At 41.9% G+C, this 25732-nt stretch overlaps 2 protein-coding genes across 4 annotated transcripts in view; one reads left to right on the top strand and one right to left on the bottom strand.

Moving 5' to 3' along the window:
- The window catches only part of RPAP2 (RNA polymerase II associated protein 2), an 89827-nt gene extending 75501 nt beyond the window's left edge, over positions 1 to 14326 (bottom strand). Inside the window, exons 1-7 of one of the 2 annotated variants that reach the window (XM_019501606.1) lie at positions 14245 to 14326; positions 13126 to 13171; positions 9331 to 9445; positions 8101 to 8199; positions 6649 to 6714; positions 5043 to 5131; positions 719 to 754 (exon numbers count right to left, since the gene is read on the bottom strand). In XM_019501606.1, coding sequence (XP_019357151.1) covers positions 719 to 754; positions 5043 to 5131; positions 6649 to 6714; positions 8101 to 8199; positions 9331 to 9445; positions 13126 to 13171; positions 14245 to 14293 — 500 coding nt within the window. In that variant the 5' untranslated portion in view covers positions 14294 to 14326. The remainder of the gene's footprint in view (positions 1 to 718; positions 755 to 5042; positions 5132 to 6648; positions 6715 to 8100; positions 8200 to 9330; positions 9446 to 13125; positions 13172 to 14244) is intronic. The other variant, XM_019501605.1, reaches the window with a different exon arrangement.
- Positions 14327 to 14332: 6 nt separating this feature from the next.
- The window catches only part of GLMN (glomulin, FKBP associated protein), a 40539-nt gene continuing 29139 nt past the window's right edge, over positions 14333 to 25732 (top strand). For both annotated transcript variants that reach the window (XM_019501608.1, XM_019501607.1), the window contains exons 1-7: positions 14333 to 14371; positions 15924 to 15998; positions 16633 to 16758; positions 18779 to 18898; positions 19671 to 19779; positions 21312 to 21555; positions 22065 to 22164. In XM_019501608.1, coding sequence (XP_019357153.1) covers positions 15933 to 15998; positions 16633 to 16758; positions 18779 to 18898; positions 19671 to 19779; positions 21312 to 21555; positions 22065 to 22164 — 765 coding nt within the window. In that variant the 5' untranslated portion in view covers positions 14333 to 14371; positions 15924 to 15932. The remainder of the gene's footprint in view (positions 14372 to 15923; positions 15999 to 16632; positions 16759 to 18778; positions 18899 to 19670; positions 19780 to 21311; positions 21556 to 22064; positions 22165 to 25732) is intronic.

Here is a 25732-nt window from a genome sequence, read left to right as displayed (position 1 = left end):
TTAAAAAAAAAAAAAAAAAAAAAAAAAATCAAACAAATTCCAAATTGTTGCAGTTGGAGATAGGAAAAAGACAGAAAAGGAAAACAAAATGTTTGCTTTGAAAATATTTAGAATTAATAGTATTAAATCTAAGCCACTAAAATTTAACTTTTCAACTGAACATGGGCAACTTAAGCTAATTTTATTATGGTGTGACTAAAATGTTGTATGTTAGTTAATAGCAAAGGGCTGGCAGACTAATTGTTTTGACAAGTGCATGCGAGTTTGCCCCCTACTGGCCAAATATTACAAACCAAAAACAAAAAGGGAAAATCGCAATTTACATAACTGCATGCAAGAAGGGAGAGCAAACAAAAGTATTTTATATTAAGGCTTACACCAGCTTTCAACACACAGAATTGGTAGCATTTAGTTTATAAAGAATGAATGGCACAAAATATGCAAGTACAAACATTGTTTTTGTGTCAGATTTCAACAGGTTCAATTAAGACTTGCAGGCTATGAGCAGCTGTACGCTAAATCATACAGATCAAATATGCTACTCTAGACTCACAAAGGAAAAAGCTAAATAAGGCAAATATTCCTGTGCATAAGGAGCAATAATGGTACCTTGTATAATGCAGAAAAACAGGAAATCAAAGATTTCTCTTTCACCTGGTTTGCTTTTAATATATTCAGGTGGAAACACTGAGTGTGAGAATAACTGATTCAACTGTACCTTTGCCCTTCCTTTAGCAGCTCTATGTCTGGTGGTCTGCAAAAACAACCCACAAAGATAAAGTTTTTTTAAAAAAAAGGTTTCAAAGAATGATAATCATGGATATTTTAAACTACTAATTACATACAAACAAAATGGCTCAGGGTTTAGTATACTGCCCAACTCTGCAAATACCCACCTGTGTAAATTTATTTCCATGAACAACCCCACTACATCCAAGAAACATGTACACAATTTATACAGTTGTACGTTGCATGACCACACTATTACTGATCTTGAATAGGACTGCCACCATAGAAATGATTTGGGACTACTTTTTTTTTGAGAACCCCCAGAAATATTAAAAAAAAAAAAAAGAAAAGAAAACTAGAACTTAGTTTTTTAACCACCAGTTATTTTAAAATAAAGTATTGCAGGCAGTTTAACCTATATGTTTATAAATAATTTAAAAACAAAAAAACTATTATCCTGCTTTTAGAAATACTAACGGGCAATCTTTGATTAGGTAAGAAACAACATTCAACGGATCTGAAGAATCTCCCATCTAGGTTTCCCCCAACTCTCTATCAAGATTTAAAATGAGCTTGCTTCTTGATTTGTTTATGCACTATCAACAGAGGCATTTATTATTTCTATTGCAGTATCACTGAAACATTCTCAATGAGAGGTTTTATTTTTTACTCTGGAAAGGGTTTCAGAGATATGCTTAATACATTTACATCCAGAACCAACAGTTTTATTATAAACAAATAATGAGAGTCCCAGACTGGAAGAGCTTACAGGCTAGATCAGAGGTTTTCAACATGCAGGCAAAAGACTGTAATGGGTAAATTAAAACTACCCCCTGCCCACCATCCCCTGTACAGACACTGACATGTCAAATGTCTTGGGTGATGCTTAGTTACGCAAGTTGATCTGACACATTTTATACCATGCTTGACAATCTGTGTAATGCTGTAGTATGCCAATTATATCAGTGCTCCCAATGCATTTATGATTGCGTGCGCGCGCGCACACACACACACACACACACAGAGAAAGTAGTGGTAGTTTGTTAATGAAATATCACTATTCGCATTTCACTCAATTATTGACATGAGTCAGATGCACAAATCCCATTCAAACAAGGACACTGGATTCTCCTTTGTATATGTAAGGCGTATTATGTTACATCTATTGAACAAAGTTACTGTACTGCATATTCATTTTGTTAAGACCCACTGCAATGTCCCACTGATTAAGGGGCTCTCCACAAACAAAACTTTAGGAATACCTGGCCTAGAGAAGTATTAGGTATCTCTGACAGGTACTGAAACACTATATAACAGGGTGTCATATTCATCCAGCCCCATTGGCCAGATAAAGGTTGCTGGACTGATCTGCAGGCCAGACTAGGATTGACCTCCTGCACAGTGTCCACATGCATGCAGCATATGTTGGCCCTGGGACATGGTCTGGGGCTGCTGCATGCAGCTCAAGCCTCAGACCCCTTGTGCCATGTGCAGTGCCAGGTCCAGCCCACATGCCATAGGCAGTGCATGGTTTGTGCTGGCCCCATCTGCCATGTGCACAGTGAGCCTCATGGGCAGTATGTGCTCCTTGTGGCGTGCAGGGCTGGACTGGCATGCAGTACCGGACTGGCATGCAGTACCCTGCCAAACCAAGCCCCTGCGCTAGCTCCAGAGAAGACTGAACCAGACAGGCCCTGGAGCCAGCATGCAGGTTGCATGATGCCAGGTCCAGCCCACATGCCCCATGCAGTGGTGGGGCCAGGGTTGGTGTGCCAGAGCAGTCCAGTGACCCAAAGGCTGGATCATACAGCTCTGTGGTTCGTATGTTTGACACTCCTGGTATAGAGTGATGTTAATAAAACTAATGGAATATTTTCCAAAATTTCTCTCAGGAGACAGAAAAGTAAACTTCCCAATATTTTTGTAGCATTATTTTATTAAGATTTTATTTTTGGATACTACTGTCATTATTTTGCCATTCTTCATTCAAAGATCATATATTTCTATTACTGTACTTTGACAGAAACTCAATTCGCAATTTAATTAAAGCTTTTCCCTCTATTTAGAGCTATGGCTTAATTCCTATAGGGGATTAGGAAAGCCAGTGTCCGGGAAAACAATTTTGAACCAAACTTGAACCAAGTTAGACAAGCTTACAAGGTCCAGATATTTGTATTTAAAAACAGTGACATCCAGTGGTCTGCATGGTTAAGTGCAAGTACTTTTACTTTTCTACCCAAACAGTGAGTCTACCAAGAGCAGTAAGATTGCTCCCTTCCAAAATGCACATTGTTCATTTTGCCTGTTGTTTAAAAAAGCATGTGCAAGTGCTAGCCCATGGGTTACATGTGGCCCACTGAGGTTAAATTGTGGTCCCTGGGCTCCCACCCAGATGCTGTTACCCCATTGTTTTGACTGCAGAAGTTGGGGCCCCCCTGGACTCCCTCTTCTTCCAGCTTCACTTTCCCTGCTTCAGGGGGCAGGTCAGTGTGACTGAGCCTGTAGTACTGGGGTACCCTGTGACCCAGGTGCCCAAGAGGTATGGTGCAGTGGAAGAGCCTGTGGCCAGAAAGCTGAGGGTGAGTGGGGATGTCCAATGGGGAGCTGCCCCTGGGGCACATGGTGCAATGGTAAAATGTGCGGTGTAGCATGAGTGGGAGCACTGGGATGTGCAGTGCAGGAGGGGGACATGCAGCACAGAGTGGGTGGAGGCACTGGGGCACGCAGTGAGTGGGGTTGAGGCTTTATTTTTACAGTTTTATATTCTGAGTTAAAATGCATATTTGTAAAGTTTAACTTCAAATCCTATGTCAGTACTATGCCAAGATTAAAACAGTTCCTGTAATAAGATAAAACGAATTAATCTTGTCAGTTAGCATATCTTATGCAAAAAAATCAAATGCTAAGCAGAATACTTTGAAATTAAGAGGAGTTGCAGTTACTTAACAACTTTCCAGTTTAGAATGGAAACAATTCCGTTAACTGTCAACTGGCTTGTAGGGATGCACAGATAGAGATTTTTTGGGCCAGTACCAACGGCTGATTATTAATGAGTTGTATTGACTGATACTGATCTGATTGTTGATATGCAGCCCGGCAGCTTGGAGAGCAGCGTCCAACTGCTAAGTCTGTTGGGGAGGAAGGGGTGCGGGGAGGGAAAGAGAGTGGAGGGGGGCAGATTGAGGCCCCTGAGGTGAGGGAGGGAGTGGGGCTGGGGCAGGTGCTGCCCAGCTAGGGTGGGGTACAGGATGGTGCCATGAGCAGCTTGTCCAGGGGACGCGGGGAGGGGTGGCTCCTGCTGCTGTGTGAACCCCCGGGGGAGACATGGGGGCATGTGCTCTCTGACCTGTATGTGTGGCAAGGGTGGGCTGCCGCTGTGGGCTGGGGCTGGTGCCGGGCTCTTCCCAGTGGGGGCTGCCAGGGCTGCACTCAGGCCAGGAGGTGGTGGCACTGTTGGGAGGGGGGGCTGCCACTCTGGAGGCCCCCTCCCCCCCAGCACTGCTGCTGCCCACCTCAAACACAGCCCCAGCCCAGCCCTCTCCCCTCCCCCAACACCAGGAAGAGCCTGGTACTGTCCCCGTCCTCTGTCTGCAGCTGCAGCCTGCTCTGGCCCCATGCACAGATTGGGGGCACACACCCCGATGCATCCCATGGGGGTGCACGCAGCAATAGGAGCCACGCTCCACACCCTGGGCCCCCTGGATGAGCCACTCCTGGCTCCATCCTGCACCCTACTCTGGCTGGGCAGCACCTGCCCCAAGCCCACTCCCTCTCTCACCACAGGGGCCTTGATCTTCCCTACTTCCTCCCCCACCACCCCAAGAGACTTACCAGCTAGACGCTGCTCTACAACATGCTGGGCTGGCCATGTGCATGCTGAGGTTGCATATATATACAGAATTTATTGGCCACATTAGCCAAAAAATGCTGATTGCTGATAAGGTCAATTTTCCTTTCATCAGTGCTGATATGATATGGACCAATGCATCTCTACTGGCTTATACAGTAATCATATTCACTCAGTTATTGATCACTTATACAGTAATCATTTCACTCAATTATTGACATGAGTCAGATACACAAATCATTCAAACAAGGACACTGGATTCTCCTTTGTATATGTACAGTAATCATATCATGATGACTATATATAATACATTTAAAACATGTTTTTATTAACATTTTATGTTTTCTTTAGTCTGATTTACCCATTTTACATTTTCTTACCCTGTTATAAGCCTGCCTGTCCTTAGACAGTTTAGAGTCATAATCTTATAAGTCAGCAATATGTAGAAAGTCAATGGTATAATTACCTTTCTTCTTCTCGCATCCACACTGGACATTTAGAAATTTGAGCTTCAAAATATTTAGATGCTCTGTAACAAAAATTGCTGCAAAAACACTGGGGAAAAATGTGATTATTAGAACATCTTTATTTTTATTAAATAAAATGGGTTCACTTTTTACATAATAATTTATACATCACAATTAAAAATCTGTAAAAGAAGGTTCTACCCAAGCAAGTTGAGTGTCTTGTAAAATGATTCATCATTCAAAAACAACTTATCTCCTTGAAAGAAACAGCCTCCTAGCTTTGCAGGCCTTCTAGTAATACATGCCAATTTAGTATGTACTGAGAATACGTTTTGTTCTATGTAAAAGCCCAGAAAACCTACATTATACACACAAAAGCACAATCCCTGCCCCAAGGAGGTTACTGTACAATTTAAAGGCATTATTCAGATATACACCTATTTTTTGGTTGTAATTTTGTTTGGTGTTTAATTCTGATTACACAGTTTCACAAGATCAGAAAAACAAACTTTGCCTAATTGGATCCTATCAGGCAATATGTACTGCGATACGAAGCAAAACTAGCTGCCTGCTTATTCCACTGCTTTATATCATATTATTTCAGATTTAGGCAATAGCTATTCATACCTCTTTTTTTTATCTGCAGGATTGCAACCAAGATAAAATTAACATATTTACATTGTTACTAAAAGCATTAAAACATTCTTATTGAACCACAGACACTGAACCCAGAAGTCAGCCTAGACCTATGAGCCTACAGTGCTATTTAAATCAAAGGCTATGCCCTAGAGAAACTACAGACCTTTCCTTTAACATGAGAATTTCATGGGTTTCATTGGGTTCATATAAACTATTGTGTCTTCATATTTAGAAAAAAAATATTTGCCCTAATTGTGTTGTGAAACATAGTTTATACAGCTTGCTTTATAACATGTTGTGCTCATCCTGAAAACCTAAGCAAATTATTTTAATGTTACATAAAAAAGGGAATCACTGGTTCACTTCATACCTGGCATTGTTACCTCTTATAAAAGCACTGTGAAAAATGAGCTGGGCATTGCTGCTACGCTAAATCTTGTGCTCTTTAGATAGCATGTCTTATTTTTCTAGGAGAAGAGGTAAATCATAGCTCTAAGAAAAAATATGGATTTATGGGTCTTATGGATCTTTCCCTCTGCTTTGTATCTCTGCAAGCTCAGAATATACCTGAAACTCCTGCAATTAACATGCCTGTTCCGTAGCATATAGAAAATATACTTTAAAATTGTTTAGTCCCTGAGGCACTAAATAATATATTGAAGATCTTAAAAAGCAGAAGGGAGAACAGTGTAATAATAAATAGACTGCCCTGCAAAATGATTTGCATCTCCTGTAAGATTCTGAATGCCCTTGATATTAATAGGACTTAATAGGGTGAATGCTGTGTCATTTACTGTGTTCTGAGTGGCAAAACATAGTCTTTAGTTAATCTCTAAAGTGCCACCCTTCCCTACCATCTTCTTAACTTCAGACTAAGATAGCTAATCACATCTCTGTGATACGAATGCCATTGCAAAAAAAGGAAGTTTAGGAATCTTGGGACAAAATCAAAAAACATTTGCATACCTTCCTTTCAGTGATGTCATAAACTTTGTTTGTTTTTGTTGAAATTCTATACTTCTGTTTGGGCACCTGAAAAGGATACATTTTCATCAATAAAATAGTTTTAAAACCACATGAGGTGACTGAAGTAGGCAACTAATTTTATATATGTATCACTTCTAACAGGAGACTTTAGATTTTCATAATACTGTACTCCATAGGCTATGTAAGCCAATCGAAAAACAATACAAAAAGCAGTTTAATATCTGTAAGACCATAAAAAGGACCATATACAAGAATCCCATCCTCATCGCACGTAACGCAACCCACAGCTCTTTGCAGAATCCTAAGCAGACCAATAATAGAGGCTTCTGATGCCTCATCTGGTGTAGGAAGTAAGACTATGTACAGAAGATGCTTCCCTTTGTGTTCCTCAATACCCTCTTTCAATCTGTTCATTTGGAATCAGTTTAAATAAAGTATTGCAAACATGTAACAGCAACTACATCTCTAAGAACATAAAACAAACTTTTCTATTAAAGGTAATCAAAACTAAGAGCTGAAAATAAAGTTTAGATATTTTTATAGAATTGACTTCACTATTGAATGTAAGACCTTAGAAATACATAAAACAATTACTTTGCATTAGTTAAGGAGATGACACATTGTATCTTTGTTTACCGGATCATGCTGGCAACACAAAATTACCATGATTCATACTGTTGACAGACTACAAACTGTCTGCCTAAGGAAGGCTAGTTATGTTTTCCAACTGTGCTTTAAGCATAAAGGGGAGCTTCAACTCCAGTAACAGTAGAGATAGATGTCAGATTCCAAATATCATGGGAAATTATTTACTTAGAGAGTCAAGGTTAAGGACTGAAAGCATTGTTATATTTAAAAATTAGGAAGTTTTATTTTCCATTTATAATACAGGCATTAAACAGATTTAGCCAGATAATCCACTGTAAATCATTTGGCATTACTTCAACATTTATATAAGTGGACTTCAGACCTTGCTTAACATATCCTATTTATGCTTTCTGTAGACCTACGTGCTCCATGCAGATGAAAAATGACAAAGTTATAAAATAGATCTGAAGGAAAAAAAAAGTATTTTTATACTTAGAAAGTCCCTTCACTAGATATTTGCATTGAGGAAACAGACCATTAGAACTTTTCCAGTTGCATAAACAGAGGTTACAAATCCAGTGTTTCATCTACATTACTCTTTGGAAATGTAAGGGCGTGACAAAGGATTCAATCATTCAGTTAGTCTTCAATTGATCAAATTCGAACATTTTCCTTAAAGAATTATTTTTTGGTAGGTGGTAGGTCAACTGGACCATATGCCCTAAGAGCAAAACAGAATGAAAGATTCCTGTTTATAGTATCAGAATGACAAAGAGAAAGGAAGAGAATAAAGAAAGGCGCAAGAGCTCATAAAACTTAAAACAGCAGTGAAAAGGAACTTACATTTTCTACCTTATTTTGACATAAGGGATAGCCACACAGTTTGATGATAGTCCGCTCATCCACAGCATCCTTATAGTGAGATGGGGTAATAAGTTTCCCCTAAATTGAAAGGAAAATACTTCAGCTAATCATCAGACCGTCATATTCAGAATACCTCAGAAACACATGAATTCTTATTTTTTCTTTTTTGTTAAATATGTAAAATTATCAATACCTTAATTTTGGTTAAAAATAGAAGCTAAGAAATAAAAAGGGTAACAGAATGAATGCAGACAGAAAAGGTGAGATAAAACCTTCCCTTAAATTTAAGTAAAACTACTTGTAAAAAGATATTTCTGCAGTCTCTCTGCATCAGCAGGAAGTCATATAAAGACAACAAAAACACTAGACAAACTGACACAATTATGATGCGTATGTGCACACGAGACACAGCGAGAGAGAAATACTTTTCATGAATATCCAAGCTATAATACGCGTCTTTCAGCACCAAACAGAAAAGAGATTATTGTGTGTGAACTGAATCCAGAATTCAATTTTAAAAATGTTTGCTGTACGCTATTATAACAACACAACAGAAAATATGACTCAGCAGTCCTTTTTTCATTACACAGGCTTCTTCACAAGTTTAACGCTTTTGTGTTAGTGCTTGCAACATAACATATTCTTCATGGACTAGACTCTGCAAGTGACCTGGATCTGTATTCAGGCAGGTCTTCTACATACATTTTTCTCTCCTTAGCTGTATGGGAGGAAAGCTCAGCTAAAAACTGTCCCCTTTGGGTTCTGCACAGCATTGCAAAGGACTGATGTGCAACTTGGAGCCATGGCATCTTTTCTATAGAGCCTCAGCTAGAACTAGAGCAACCACAACTCCAGGAATTTCTACCTTGTCTCAGACTCTCCCTAAAAACCCAACTCATAAATAAGATGATCTGGTCCTCACTGTTTATACCTCATTGCTCAATCTGAAATCTAACTGCCACTGAAAATAGCAGAACTAATGTAATACTTAATGTCAAGAAGAGTTGCAAATCAGGTCCTATAAAAATATGATGCATATATTTCCACTGTGGAATCACTGAAAATAAGAGTGATCATTGTTAGCACTGAAAGAGAAGTTGGACTGAAGTATGGCTAAAACCCTAATATTTCGTTCCAAGAGCCAATAAGAACCTTAAATTTGTTTAAGATGCAAACTAGGATTAAAAAACTTACAAAAGAAATACCTACACAATTCAGAAGAAACTCTTCTGTAATATCTTCTTCCAGGAGTTGTTCAACAATATGCAAAGCTTTTTTCTCAAATTCAATTTTCTTTCTAATAGCAGCCTCAAGTGCCACTTTCCTTTAAAAGAGAGAGCATGAAAGATTAAAATATATGCAACACTTTAGTATATATAATTCTCTACATCATGTCTTTTATTTCTTTCCTTTAATTAATTTAATTCCTTTTAAAACTTTTGCACTTCACTGTGATAGTCTTACATGGCAATAAATTCCCCTAAACACGACACTTTCAAATGTAAGTCTGGCATTCCTCCACCAAATACAGAAAAAGTTTACAGGCCATAAGCACGTCCCTACAAGCAGCCTGCACAAATAATCTTTATGTATTAAGGAAGTAATGATATATCACTACCACCAGATTAACACCAGATTAACATGTGCCTCTGAACCAATGCCCAGGAAAACAGTAAACAAAACACAACTTCCAGAAGTCAGAAGTGCAAGAAAAACAAGTACTATATTTTGTTTATAGTCATTGGATGACATTATTTCCAGATTTACCTGAAGTTTGGATTTTGCTGAATTTGACTCCTACATTCTGGTACAGACCTGGGTGGGTGTTAAAATGATTCTACATGATGGAATTCCAATCTCCCCCCCATTCTGATTCACAAAAATAAAAAATAAACAAACAACCATGAAAATTACACATTCACACAAAATATTACGGAAACATCGATTTCTAAATAAAGCACTCACAAGCATTCAAAACTGATTCATTCAGCCTCTTTGTACACTAGGAAACAGCCCTTTATCATGTGACTTTCTTCTACAGGACCCCTGTGCACAGTTGGGATCTGCTGGGGATGCATCAGGACAGTTTAGTTAAAGAAGCTGTGGTCTGTAGTATGTTCCTGTATGTACCAAATGAGGCAAAGCATGCAAGAAGAGAAGAATCATCGTGCAGCTAAGGTAGTTGAATGGTGCCTAGAGATTTTTATTTTCCCCTCAATCTCTGCTAGCCATTTTCTACGATGCTGAACAAGACACGCAAGACAAACTTCATATGAGGCCACAAATTGTATGTTCCTTGTTTCCTGGGTGCCCAATTTGACTCTGGGATTTGATTTGCAGAACCACTGAGCACACAAAGCTGCATCTAAAGTCAACAGGAGCCGTACTCAAGTATATTAAGTATTAACAGGACTAAGTAATCTGACAAATATTCTATCTATGCATCTCAGACTTTGAGTACTCAGCTCAAAATTAGTAGATGACAGTCTTTTAAGCTCTAAGTGCCTCTGCAGAATGAGGACAATACCCTCATACCTCACAGGTATGCTGTGAAAAGATTTGAGAAGCATACCATGGTGATAAGCAATACAAAATATCAGAAGTCAGCAGAAGAATAATAGTCTTGAAAGCAGCGTTTGAATAGAGTGCAGTAAATAAGGTTGAGGCCATACGCTGAACAATAAGGAAAAAATAGCATCTATTTTTCTATAGGAACCCTGCTTTATTCAGTGCACAGGCTGCACATTGTTCATGTGAATGAGTCAGTTAGTGAGGACACACAAATATGTCTATACGCATACACCACACATGCACATTTCAGAAACTAACAGCAAAATGGCTGCCTACTGTATGCTTGCAACAAAGTGGGAAACTAAAAAGGAGTGGGGAACATTGATGGTGGCACTGTTGAATGTACACGTTTTGTCGAATACACATCATGCTAGTGAACATGTAAACAACATGGGCATGTAGCTGTCAGCATGTACCAAACAAGAACAGGATTCCATCACTGTGTTTTTTTGTGGGCCACAGATGTGCTGCTTTGTGAAATTTACTGTAGGATTAGGGCACAATACAGTAAGAACTGTGCGACTCAATGGAAGGTCTACGAGTGGATGGAGAAGTTCAAACCTGAGCCAGATGCCCCAACACAGCCAGTATGGAGGACACCACCACCCAGGCTGATGCTACTGTGCATGTGAATAGGCAAGTGAGCATTCTTGAACTAGTTGTGGAAGTAGGCTTAAGTACTAGCAGTATCCATGCCATTTTGCCTGATCCCCTGAATTACCAGCAAGTGTCTCTGTGGGTGTCAAAGCAACTGACAGGTGTGCATAAATAACAACGTGAGGAAGTGTGTACCCAGCTTCTGTAACATGTACAGGATGAAGGGCTCCTTTCATGCATTGTCACCAGGGACAGGACTTGGGTCCAGCATTACAATTCTGAGAGCAAAAGACAGCATACAATAGAAATACACATTGTTGCCACCACCCAAAAAATTCTGCACTTAACTATCTTCTGCAAAGGTTTTGCTCATCCTGGTTTGGGATTGCATGGGATTTCTTGTCCACTTAATGGAGCATGAGGTTACAATCAAGTCACATCTACTACCACTTCCTCTAAAAACACCTGAAGCCAGCTATTTGGCCCACATGTGAAAGCTTAACCAAAGTGTTCTCCAGCATGACAATGTGAGATTGCACGAGGCACAGTTGACTGTTGAGACTTTGCATGAATTAGGCTTTGGAATCTTATCACAGCCACCCTACGGTTCCAATCTTGCACCAAGTTATTATCACCTGTTTGAACCATTGAAGGAGGCTCTCCATGAACACAGATTCTCCAGTGATGCAGAGGCGCAACTTGTGGTGCAGAAGTGACTGTCACAGTAACCAAAAAGCATTTTTGAGGATAGTATCAAGAAAGCTGCGACTCACTGAATACCTGTGTTGCCAAGCAAGACAACTATATAGAGAAGTGACGTGGCCCAATAAATGACTATTGCACACAAATGGTTTTATTCTGAAATTATAGTTTTTGAAACATCCCTGTTTGTGTATTCCTGGCATACACATACATATATGAACAATGTCTACCTTATGCAGTGAAAAGCAGAGATCCTGTGGGAAAATAGAATGCAACCACACAATTAAAAAAATGTATCATGACACACACAAGGGGACAGAATTAATGTTGCACAGATAACTTCAGTTCTGCCATTTCCCAGCTACTGGACTTGGCAACCTCAGCTTTCCTTTAACATAGTTTGGGGGTGTAGTTGCCTAACATGGAGACAAGGCACTTTAAGACATATTTGCAGGGTCATTTAAAACATTTTACAACACTGAATAGCATAGTTGCTAGCCTATTTGCTGAATGTATGCAAAGAAGAAGAGGGAACTCCAAAATAATGTAAAGAAATGTGATTACTATGTCATAGACAAGGTTCTTTGAATAAATCTGATATCTTTTATTAGACCAACTCAAATATTTGGAACACTTTCTTCCTTGCAAGCTTTCAGGCACAAACACCCTTTGTCAGGCTGTAGAAGCATCTGCAGGTGGTGTGCACTCTTCCAGGATGGAATGAATAGTAAAGAAGCCAGAGGCCGGTGTGCATGCAAGAAAGGTTGAGTGACAAAGTAAATAGGAGTCAATGGGTGAGAGACAGCTCTTTCCCCCTTCGCCCCTTACCTGTTTCTCACCCACTGACTCCTATTTACCTTGTCACTGATTGCTGTTCTTGCATGCACACCAGCCTCTGGCTTCTTTACTATTCATTCCATCCAGGAAGAGAACACACCAGCTACACATACTTCCACAGCCTGACAAAGGGTGTTTGTGCCCAAAAGCTTGCAAAGAAGAATTTTTCCAACTATTTGAGTTGGTCTAATAAAAAGACATCAGATTTACCCAAAGACCCTTGCCTACCTATATCCTTAGACCAACACAGCTACAACCCATACCTCATTACTATGTCATATAATTTACATAGTATACCTTTGTGCTGCATCTTCATTTTTCAAAGCACTTGATTGCTTATTTCCTAGTAATAAAATACATAAATTAGTGTATTTTTTCTTATCTTGAGGCTCAAAAGTTTTCACATCCAGGAAGTACTGAAATACTAGGTCATAAGGAAAAAGGATTTGCAAATGCAAAAGAGGAAAGCACAATCAAAATACTTGCACTTTTGGAGGCTGAAAGGGTGTCAACTCAACAATTACAGAATCAATATTCAGGTGCAAAAAAACTAGACTGGTAAGGCCCACATTTTGTAAGTGACAGAACAGAGGCAAGGCATGTCATTTATGTACCTTGAGCACAAATCCAAACTATGTGGGCCCTGCCAACATGGGAAATCACAGAGGAGTAGGGCTGGAAGGGACCTCCAGAGGCCGGCTAACCCAAACCCCTGCCTGAGACAGGATCATCCCTATCCAAACCATCCTATACAAATCCATAATGTCAACTCTTCATAAACCTACTGTCAGCCCTGACACAACACCCTAACGTGGCACAGGGAAAGCATGGGAACCACGCAGCCAACATCCTGCTTCTCTAAAAGATGAGTAATATCTCCTCAAGAGGTCCTGGAGAAGAAGGGCCATGCCCTGCTGCAGAGGAAGGTAACCCCAGTCCCTACCAATTTGACCACAGAGTAAAGTTCCTTCCTCACCCCAAATCTGACCCTGAGCATAGGGCAAGACCCCAGCCAGGAACCCCTGGCTTTGGCCCCAGCAGGACTACCGGCACAGCCCAGTGCACGTCCCCGGGCTGGGTGCAGCCAGCACCGGGCCTCCCCCTGACACGTGTAGTAGAAAGCCAGGAGGGGGCAACCAGCAAAGCCCTATCTGCGTTTGGTACCGACCACGCGCCTGCCCCGGCCCTCCCCCAGGACGGAGCCGAGGGGGCAGGACATGGGGGAGGCTGAGCACAGGGGTCCCACGGCCCGCCAGCCGAGGCAGCCAGCACAAGGCTCAGCGCCGGCGGCCCCAGAGCTGCTTCGCACGCAGCACTCGCCCTCGGGCTCTCCCGGGATGGTTCTGTCCCCGCGCGCGGGGCTGGGGGAGAAGGGCGAGGGCACCACACCCGGCCGGGGGGAGCTAGGATTCCTACCTGGGCGCCTGCGGCCCGACCTGGCCCGCGGCTTCTCCCGCGCCGCCATCACTGCGCTCGTCTAGACCCGCCTCTCGGTCTCTCCGGGAGGCGGAGCCTGGGATCAGGGACGGCGGCCGCGCAGGAGGTAGGAGCGGGGTCGGGCGCTTGCTGGGGCGCTGCCTTAAGCGTGGGGTCTTGGCCGCGGCGGGGGGACCTGGCTGTGGCCGCCCTCGGCGCCGGGGCGGGCACCCGGAGTGAAGCCGGCAGCGGTAGAAACCGGCTGAAGCATGGAGGCCTGAGACCTGCGGTGGCTTGGGCCTCCCGTCGGCCCCGCTGAGTGCGCACACTGTGGCAGGGCGGAAAACCGCCCACGGGCGCCGGGGTGGGAGCGGGCGGGCGAGCTGGCAGTAGCGCTTGATAGGGTGAAAAACGAGCTGTTGCAGTTGCTGCTTTTGTAGCTGAGTCGAGTTTGCGTGGGAGATTAAATGTTCCTTTTCTTTAGCCGCCAGTTAACGTAGTTATCTAAATAATCCCGTTGGATTAGTGAAGGTATGAAGATAGTGCGTTGGCACCTACTGTGTGGAGGTGCACGAAATCTTCAGGCCTCGTTTTCTTACAAATGTCCGTTTCGCTTGAGGATGAAATCATAAAATTCAATTTTATTGTAACCCGGGGTCCCCCCTGCTGCAAAGGCTTCACACACAAGTGTGTCACGCCATGCGGGTGGGGGAGTTTCATTGGCTTCAGTGTATCTGAAGAATAACAAGTGTCTGGAGGTAAAAGGCGGTTGAAGTAGTTTGTTGTATCAGACAGACTTCAAATGTAAGAGTAGTTTTAAGGAAAGCAAGTCTCAAATTACAAGAAGTTCCTGTGGGTTAACACCAGCATGGTGAAACTTCGTAGAAAAAAAAAGTCTACACTAATTTTTCTGTTGCAAAGAGCTCAGAAAGGCCACAGCTCTGCATTTCTATTTGAAATCTCTGGGTTTATCTTGTGAATCATTTTTACAGATCTGACAGTGCTAACATTGTGTGGCATCCTGCATCACCCTTGAAAGGATCTCGGGTTACCCCATGGTGCTGTACTACCCCAGGTGAGAATCACTGGTCCACATGCTTGAAAGAAAAAAAAGGGCAAACTATATCATATTAGCTATTTAGCATGTAACACATGCGGTAACGCATGCTGATCCCAAACTCCAGTCCTAGAGCATGGTGATTAACTAGACTGTAGTGTACGTGATGATTGTTTTCTGCAACAGCCGTGCATTCCTACTCTCATCCTTGCAGTTTTCTCCCCAGCAAAATCTGTCCCCTTAAGCTGATCTCTACACGTTTTGCCTTGAAGCTATTACATATTTGATTCAGTTGCGTCAAATTTACTTCACTTTTTGTTTGACAAATACAAGAAATATACTGATCCTCATACAGTATCAATGCTATTTCCTGCCTCCAATAAACAAGCAATAGCAATACCTGTATGTAGAGGAGGTAGAATTAAATGACTTCTAATGAATTTTTAAATTCCTTTTTCCTTTATTGTTTTTCTTGTGTTATTATTTAGATTTATTTTCTGACTACATTCATTTTTTCATGTTACCATATTTTAATAAGAATAGGTATGTTTCAGTCTCCATCTTTAATTCAGTATGTTATTACTATATACATATCAATACTGTACTCTTAAATTTATGACAGAACTGTTCAATGTCAGAAGAGCAAAGCAAAGGTATCATGGCAATTGATGAACTTCAAGCAATTGTTCAAAGATGTGTAAGTAGTTTACTTTTTGTAAAAATACATGAGAGGTTATAGAAACAAGCACTGACTCCATCTAAATACATGTTATGTTAAAAAAAAAAAAAAAAAAAAAAAGTAGGGTAGCTTATAGCAACACCCTTTGCTGTTACACAGGGTACTCACGTTTAGCTTCCTATCTCCATTTTCTCCCTGGTTACTGTCCTAGAACAGTTGTGCCCAACCTTTTGCCTGGAGAGCTGGACTGGCAGTGCCCAGTACCTCTGCGGGTTGGGTCCATTCAGTGTTCTTGATTCAGTACCTTGGTGGGCACAGTGGGCACCATCTGGCTGTGGGGAGTGGAGTAGGGCCAGACTGGCCCCAACTCAACGTGGTGGAGGAAAGGGGCCCCAGCCCAGCCCTGCAGAGAAGGGAGGGGCTGCGGGGTGCTGGGGGGAGGGAAGAAGAGAGAAAGGAAGGGAGTGTGGCCAGGCCCCAGAATCTGCTATATTTTCCCTAGTAGATGTGAATAACTTTTTACAGTTGAAATGATGAATCACAGATAAATTAAAATAAAATTAAAAAGTTCTAATTCAGTTTATAATTCAACTCAAATTTGTGTTTGTTGTTTCTGATTCTTATAAAGGTAAATGTATGCTTTTCGTTTTAGCAAATTCTGGAAGAAAAACATTTCAGAGCAGAAGATTTTAATCTTTTTCAAGTAGCGGGCCAGAAGTGTTTAGAAGAAGGGTATGCTGCCCAGTTATTAGAAGTAATTCAAAATGAAAAAAATAAGGTGAATTTATTATTTATTATTTATAGTTTTAGAGGAAGCTTATAAGAAGTAGAGACTTGGACAGAAAGCTAGGGAAGAATATAAGAACATTGCTTAGGCATGCAAGGATGAAGTCAGGAAGGCCAAAACACAATTGGATTTGCAGCTAGTAAGGGATGTGAAAGGTAACAAGAAAGGTTTCAGCACATCTGTTGGTAGCTAGAGGAGGATCAGGGAGAGTGTGGGTCCCTTACTGAATGGGGGAGGCAACCTTGTGATAAAGGATGCAGAAAAGGCTTAAGTGCTCAGTGCCTTTTTTGCTTCAGTCTTCACAGGCAAGGTGAGCTCCCAGACTACTGCACTGGGCAGCACAGTCTGGGGAGGAGGTGAGCAGCCTTCAGTGGTGAAAGAACCAGTTAGGGACTACTTAGAAAAGCTGGACAAGTCCATGGGGCTGAATAGGATACACCTGAGGGTGCTGAGGGAGTTGGCCGATGTGATTGCAGAGCCGTTGACCATCATCTTTGAAAACTCAAGGTGATTAGGGAGAGGTCACACATGATTGGAAAAGGGCAAACATAGTGCCCATATTTAAGAAAGGGAAGAAGGATGATCCAGAGAACTGCAGACCATTCAGCCTCACCTCAGTTCCTCGAAAAGTTATGGAGCAGATCCTCAAGGAATCCATTTCTAAGCACTTGGAGGAGAAACAGGTGATTAGGAACAGTCAGCATGGATTCACAAAGGGCAAAGTCATGCCTGACCAACCTGTTTGCCTTCTGTGATAAGCTGACAGGCTCTGTGGATGCAGGGAGACTGGTGCATGTGGTGTACCTTGATTTTTAGCAAGGCTTTTGATACAGTTTCCCACAACATTTTCACAGGCATGCTAAGGAAGTATGGGCTGGATGAATGGACTGTAAGGTGGATAGAAAACTGGCTGGAGCATCGGGCTCAGAGAGTAGTAATCAATGGCTCAGTGTCTACTTGGCAGCTGGTATCAAGTGGAGTGCCCCAGGGATTGGTCCTGGGGCCTTTTTTTTTTTCAATGTCTTCATCAGCAACCTGAAAGATGGCATAGAGTGTACCCTCTGCAAGTTTGCAGGTGACACCAAGCTGGGGGGAGTAGTAGATACACTGGAGGGTAGGGCTAGGATTCAGTGACCTAGACAAACTGGAGGATTGGGCCCAAAGGAATCTCATGAGGTTCAACAAGGACAAATGCAAAGTTCTTAGGACAAATGCATTTAGGACAGAACCATCTCATGCACTGGTACAGGCTGACGGCTAACTGGCTGGGCAGCAGCTCTACAGAAAAGGTCCTGGGGGTTACAGAGGAGAATGAGCTGAATATGAGCTGGCAGTGGGCCCTTGTTGCCAAGAAGGCTAACAGCGTACTGGGCTGCATTGGTAGGTGTGTTGCCAGTAGGTCAAGGGAAGTGATTATTGGCCTCTGTTCAGCACTGGTAAGGCCACATCTTGAGTGGCGGCTAAAGAAAACTGTGTTCAGTTTTGCGCTCCCCAGTAAAGAAAGGATGTGGACAAATTGAAGAGTCCAGTGGAGGGCAACAAAAACGATGAGGGGGCTGAGGGACACAACTTATGAGAAAAGACTGAGGGAATTGGGCTTGTTTAGTTTGGAGAAGAGGAGACTTGATAGCAGCCTTCAACTGCCTGGATGAGGATTCGAACAAGGATGAAACTAGACTGTTTTCAGTGGTGGCAGATGACAGAACAAGCAGCAGCAAGGGAAGTTTAGGTTGGATATTAGGAAGAATTTTCTAACTCACAGGCTAGTAAAACACTGGAACATGTTACCCAGAGAGATGGTGGAAGCTCCATCCTTGCAGGTTTTCAAAACTCAGCTAGACAAAGCTTTGATCTAGTTGGGGATGGTCCTGCTTTGAGCAGGGAGTTAGACTAGATGACCTCCTGAGGTCTCTTCCAACCCTAACTTTCTATGATTCTATGAAATACTTATATACAGCTGTGTTTTACATTGTTTGCTTTGGCCTATTTTGTCTCAATATTTGATTTACAGGTTATTGTCAAGAATATGGGTTGGAATCTTGTTTGCCCTCTTGTCAGATGTATTTTGAGTTATCAGCAGGAAGATGATAAGAGAGAACGCTGCCTGAAAATATTAGATCGATTGGTGCAGGTATGTTTAAACATACAACCTTAATAGAATGGGACACTTATAGCATCATATCATTATTACCACATTACTTGAATGAAGTGTCATCGTGAACAATCTACAGTATGTGCTTTGTAAATCTTTATTTCAGTTAACTAGAAAGGCAGGATGGATTTCCATCATGAACATAATGTCAGTTAATTCCCCCAATACTGGTCTTTGCTTCTCAGTAGAACTTCCACATTATATTTCTGGGAAGCAGCGTAGGCAGGCAAACAGTCTATATGATAGGAATCAGAGGAAATGGTTTCATTTTGTTTTAATTTAGTTGAAACACCAGAGAACATTCTGGGTTTTCACATTAGCAGTTACAGTTGTTTCATGCCAAAATAGTACAAAATGTTGGCCCATGGCAAAATGAGGGCATGTCTTTATAGTGCAAAGCTGAGAGACCTATTTGGCACACATGTAGAGCCACATTAATGTACCTGCACTGCTTCTGATTGGGGAGCTAGTACGTACTGAGGGGAGGGTGGTGTGACCCTGCTTGTGTGACCCATCATGGCAGCCTGGTGCTTACCTTGTGCCATATAGGCACGTCCTAAATGTCATTTACCTGTGTCTTCATTTTAACTTTCTATCAAACTGTGTGCACGGAAGCATGAGCTATATGATTTTTTTTCATGTGCACTCAGAACCAGATTTGTAGTTTTTGGAGTGGTTATTATGTTTAAAAAGACTGTAAAATAGACTTTACAGATAAGTAAATATAGAAAGACTTATTTTCTTCTTCCAGCTTAGTAACCCAAAGGAGCTTTTATTGGGTTTACTTGAGCAAATTGAGCAAACATCTGGGGAACAGATATCTGAAACTATTATGCTGTTGCTTCAACCTCTACAGACAGGTAAAATGCATTTTTTTATCTGGTTATACACTTAAAAGTACCTTTTCCAAATAACCATGTTAATTTAGTTTCTATTGAAACAAATTCAAGACATTTCTAGCCTAATATTTTCATTACTTGTAGTTAAAGTAATGCTCCAAGTAATGATGTATAATGGCTGATATTGGGAGCATACAAAGGATAATTTCAGAATTTATTTAGACTGATTATAACAACAGAGCCTAGTGATGCAGTGAATTGTTCAAGTGGATGGAGATTCATGGAACGGCAATATTCAGCTATTGCTTGTATTAAAAAAAATTTCTTTTCTCTCAGCTACCGTCATTTTCCTCCTGTAGTAGTCATCTATATCTGTGACATTTACTCATGTTTCTTTTACGGGGAAAAAAATACTGATTTATAACACCAGCTTAAACCAAATAAGTAAGAAGAGATTTAAAAAATGGAACCAGACATTTTCCATGGTGCCAAGTACTCGTTTCTATGCAATTGAAGTCACAGTTTTCTGATTTGAACAAACACATCATTCAGATTACGTATTTTTCATGAATTTTAAGTAATCAGCAGCCCATGAGATGTAGGGTGTTAAATGATGTTGGAATTTGTGAAGAAGGAAAGCATTTTGGTAATCGGGAAGATGATTCTAAAATGGGCAATCAACCTCCAGTCCACAGAGCCATGACATCTGGCCCGCAGGCTGGAAAACCTGTCATGGGGGAATGATGGAAGCTCCACATGCCAGGATGCAACCTCACCCGGCTGGGCCCGCCCCCTTTGCGTTCAGATCGGGCCAGGCTGCTCCCTCCCCATCCACATGTTCTAATTGTTTTGCTCCATACCTCTCTGCCCCCCACTTGTGTCTGGATCAGGGCTGGGCTGCTCTCCCCCCTCTCCTATTCCCCACATGTCCAGATTGGCACTGGGCTGCTCACCTCCTTCACCATGTGTCTGGGCTGAGCTGCTTCCCCACACAGGATTGTGGCTGTCCTGCTTTCCCCTATTTCAGCCCCCTCCCCTCTGCGCCTGCTGCCGTGCATCCAGATCAGGACTAAGGTGCTCCTATGTGCACTCTGGCCAAAAAACATTGCCTACCCCTGCTCTAGGCAGATGCTTTTAGGCCTATAAATACTTGTTTTATTAAACTAGGTTTGTGAAGGCTTGTATATTCAGTTCTTGCCTATGCTTTATGGCAGAAAGATGTGTTGTATGTATGTTAATTGTGTAGGATGCCATTATAAAGTTTCTTTGCAATAATCAAGAATGTGGTGGTGGTGTTTCCCATGGTCCAGAATTAAAAGGTACTGATTCTCAGTGCTGTATACCCATTCATAGTATTGCAGGTATTAATATTTTTTAGCCCCAAAACTCTTAACACCTATCCCCTTTGCCTGTTTTCAAATATAGGATCTACTGCAGCAGAAAAAAAATGTGTTGGTGTATTTCAGAAGACATTTAATGTGTCTCATATCCCTAATACTAATTTTTCCTAGCAGGTAGTAGATAACTGGATATCTAAAAACTTTTTGTTTCAGTGATATTGAAACTTCATGGCAAGAAATCATACTCAGTAGGACTATCATTGTCTACAATTTTAAATCGGCTGTCTCTCCTACCTGTACCTTACACAAAAGACCAAATACAAGAAGATAAGCTTCATCTCTGCCAGTGTTGCAATGCAGTAGTGGATTTTACTAAACCCTTTGTGGATGAAGTTGTTAAAAATATGAAAACATCAGAAAGTGGTGAGAGAGAGCTGAAGGAAGAATTGCTTAAATTGTGAGTCTCTTTATTCTGTTTTAAAATAGATGTATAATGGAACAAAATGATCAAGGGAAATTTCATCCAGAGTCATTGAATAAGTTATGGTGTATCCATATTTTAATAATGGTATGAAATAACCTATAGCTCTTTAAAAACAAAAGAAAAACCTTCTATATCCATGAACTAATGGAAAAAGGGCAAGATTCCCTGACTAGGGAGATTGAGGACTGACGAGGCTTCCTGTCCCTTGTGATAGTACTTCTATAACTTACAATGGAGCGAGGCATATCGTGTTTTGGAGATATCAGGGTTCGGGTGAGGCCACTAGGTATCAGAACAGGAAAAAAGAAAAGCCAGAGAGTCAGATCCTTTCATGGGAGACCCAGCATGAGAAACAACAGCAAGAGGGGGGGAGAGGCAGTTTCAGGCCTCCTGGATGTTGTGGCATCATAACATTTTTATTAGAGGCTGTAGTAGTGCTTTTCTTGAAAGCTTCTAATTATAGTCGACCCCTTTTGTTTCAGTTGTTTGAAAAGCTTGAAATACCCCTTATTAACAGCACAGCTTGATCAGCTTGAAGACATTGAAGAACATCCCTTAAGGCATTTTGCAGCTGAAATTATAGTAAGTGCAGTCAAATGAATTATAGTGATTTGCAAAATCAGTCACTATAGTCCGGTATTCATCTTAATGTCTCAGAAATCAGTTGGCTTCCTGTTTTGATTGGCAAGATGACTTGTGGGATCCTGTAAGATAGAACTGACTCGGGTAACAACCCAGAAAAGTGTAAAATCTCTAGGGTCAACAATATTTGGCTTTTAAAGTCTGCCAGGTGTTGTACAAGAAATGACTTACAGTTAATAGAACAAATTCAGTCTTTTTGATTTGCTTTGGGCTGCTGCTCTCCATGTAATCGGTACCCTTTGCTCTGTTGCATCTGATCCACCGTTTAGTGATATACCAGCCTTTAGGGCTTCTAGGGGTTTGTTTTCACTGCAATGTTAGCTCAAGCTGTAACTCAAAAGTTTTTTGTAGACTGACTGTTGTACACACACAAATCTTTCATTTTAATTTAACAGTGTCTTAAACTCAAGCTATCTGGCCTGTTAGGGGTGGTTGATGGACACCTAAATGTTGCTGATGCCCCAGCTAGTAAGGCAGTGGGTATTTAGTCACTCCACATTGGTCATAAAGTACTCTCTGCTACTTGGGTGCTTGGCAAAGGTATTACATTTATTGAAAGAAAAAAAGATTAGCTTGGGAGGTATTAACTAAAATACAGAGAATCCAAGCTAACATTGAAGCAAAGAGATGCCCTGTGAGGAGGTAATCATTGAGATCACTGAGTAACTGAAGTTAATATCACATTTGATGGGGTTTTTTTAATTTGCTTTATTCACTGTAGCCCTTGTGTTTTTATTTAAAAAAAAAAAAACAAAAAAACAACCTGGATATCAGTAGGTAGAGCTGCGTTATAAAAATCTAACCCAGTCCTGTTTTGCATAAAGTGAAAATTACATTCTTTTAAGAACAGCACGTAATTATCCCTTTAAAATTACACATATGCTCAAGTCTCAGTGACTTCTGTAGTTTTTAAATACACGCATAAGTGACATTCCGAACTTGTCCTACAAAATGAAGCTTCAGGAAATGTATAAGGTAGATAATTTTAATGCTATTATTCTCAAGTAGTGCTATTAGACTTTCCAGTCTATAAGTAATTAATAGACATTATTGGGTATTTATACATATACCTTTTCATCCCATGACATGCCGGAGATCCAGCAGGTTGGAGCAGACTCAATTCATCACAGAAAATGGCAGCGGTGCGCTTTTGGACTAAAACACCTTTGATTTAGTGTGCTGCTGCCATTTTCTCAGTGCTGACATGCATTTTGCCACGTTAACAACTGCATGTGCCTCAGCTCTGGGCGCTTTTAAAAGGTCCTAGCGCTGCAGCGCAAGCATGTGTACAGACGTTCATTTATATTTGCTTTTAGCATCTCTCCACATCAGTGGCTTTCTGATTTGGATAAATGTCCATTATAATTTTTAGCTAAAATACATTTTGATTATTTGCATACTTCTTTTCAATCTCAGCAATTGCTGTATAAAAATGTTAAGCATTGTCCAACATTTCTCATTTTAAGATCCCTTTTACAGTTGCCGAACTTTTTAGCTGTTTAAGATGGATATTTTTCATGAATATCTTTTTAGGAAATTACAGAGTTTATAGGGAAATTACTTTTTTTGTAAACAAAAAATTCTGATGACTTTTGCTTTGAGAACCTCCAGCACTCTCATGCTATGGAACAAGCATGTGAAATTCAAGGGTAGCTTTGGTGTCAGGGAATGCCTTTTGTCATCCCAGAAAAAACCTACCCATGTTTGTCCAAGTTCTAGATCTCCAAAAACTGGGTCTGCCCATGGTGCAACTTAGACATATTGGAGCTTTGCAGCTAAATTCCTCCTTGATTTCACCCATGTTGGGAATGTTCTATGCTTGGGACTGTGTAGGACTCATTTTGTAATTTTATCTCTGGGCTACTGCAAACTGGATCTGGTAGTAGGAGGTTGGAGGAAACTTGGATTGGCTGAGCAAGGGGCCTGGGAGTGCTATGGCAGGGAGACTGGGACTAGAAACTGGAGGGGGGAGAGGAGAGAGATTTGATAAAGAGCTAAGGTGCAAGAGAGTACTGGGATTGCCAGACAAACAGACTTCGCCAAGGAGGCAACTTGGGAAGGGTAACAAAACGAGAGGTGCACCGATATATTGGTGCCATATTGGATTGGCACTGATAAAAGGAAAATTAACATTATTGGCTATGAGCTTTTTTTTGGCCAGTATAGCCAGTAATGTACCGATAAATATGCCTTCTATCCAGGGCCCCTGGACGTCACATAACTCCATGTGACCGCAGCATGTATGCAGCCAAGAATGCAGCTGTGCAGCATGGAGGGCAGTGCCCTGCAGGTAAGTCTGTGGAGGGGAAGGATTGTGGAGGAGGAAAGAGGCATGGGGGGGCAGATTGAGGCCCCAATGGTGGGAGAGGGAGAAGCACTGGGGCTGGGTGGGGGCACTGCCCAGCCAGGGCGGTGAATGGGACCCCCAGGGCCAGGAATGGGGCGGAGACATGGGCAGCTTGTGCAGGGGCTCAGGGGAGGGGGCATAGCTCCCTGCCACTGTGTGCCCCTTGAGGAGAGGCATGTGCCCCCCAAATATGTGCACGGGGCAGTGGCAGGTTGCCCACTGCAGTATTCGGGCTCTCTGCCCTGCTGCCTTTGCTCTGGGAGCTACATGCTGGCTGCAAGTCCCCTACCCATCCTGCAGCAGTAGGGGCAGTGAGTTGTGCCTCCTGCTACCGGGTGGGCAGGGGATGCAGAGCTGGCACAGCTCCTGGGGCAAAGGCAGCAGGGCAGAGAGCCCACAGTGGGCAGCCTGCATCCATGCTTGCTCCTAAAAGCTCTGCATTTTAAAATTGTGGCTGCAGTGCTTCAACTAAAGCTAATTTGACAAGCTTTAGTTCAAGAGCCCCAGCCACCATTTTTAAGCGCTGGGACGCTGATCCCCTGGATGAGCTGCACGCAGCTACCCCAGTATCTCATTCACTGCCCTGGCTGGGCAGCGCCCCAGCCCCTGCTGCACTCCCTCCCTCGCTGTGGGGGCCTCTTGATCTGCCATCCCAGCTTCCCTTCCCCTCCTTAGACTTATCTGCAGAGTGCTGCTCTCAACACTGCTTAGCTGCATTCCTGCAAATTGGTTATGGGATCGGTATCGGCTGATATGCCTGGTGAATAATTGGCTATCGGTATTGGCCAAGGAAATCTTTATTGGTGGACCCCTAAACAAAACTGAGCTTTAATAAGGAACATAAGGCAGGAATCTGAGGTGTCAGCTGGAAAGGGAAAGTGTATGTAAGGGCTACTGCAGACTAGAGGCATGGGGTGAAGGGAGAGAGTATATATGAGGAACCACAAAAGGGAGAATAGTAATGACTCTGCAAGCAGGCTAGTAGAGATTATATTGAGGTCCAATGGGAGATACTAGGACAGGTACAAGAAGTCTGAGGAATGGAGACTGAGAAACGAGATAGAGATAGGGAGGGGATAGGACTGGGACATGGGAGGGATGGGACAGAATGGGTCAAACTTGAGGTGAAGGGACAGAATAATCTGAGCCCAGAGAATACTT

Source organism: Gavialis gangeticus, unplaced genomic scaffold, assembly GCF_001723915.1.
Source record: "Gavialis gangeticus isolate Ggan-Ray unplaced genomic scaffold, GavGan_comp1, whole genome shotgun sequence".
Classification (NCBI taxonomy): domain Eukaryota; kingdom Metazoa; phylum Chordata; order Crocodylia; family Gavialidae; genus Gavialis; species Gavialis gangeticus.
The sequence above is the reverse complement of the archived record's forward strand: the minus strand, read 5'-3'. Positions and strand labels throughout refer to the sequence as shown.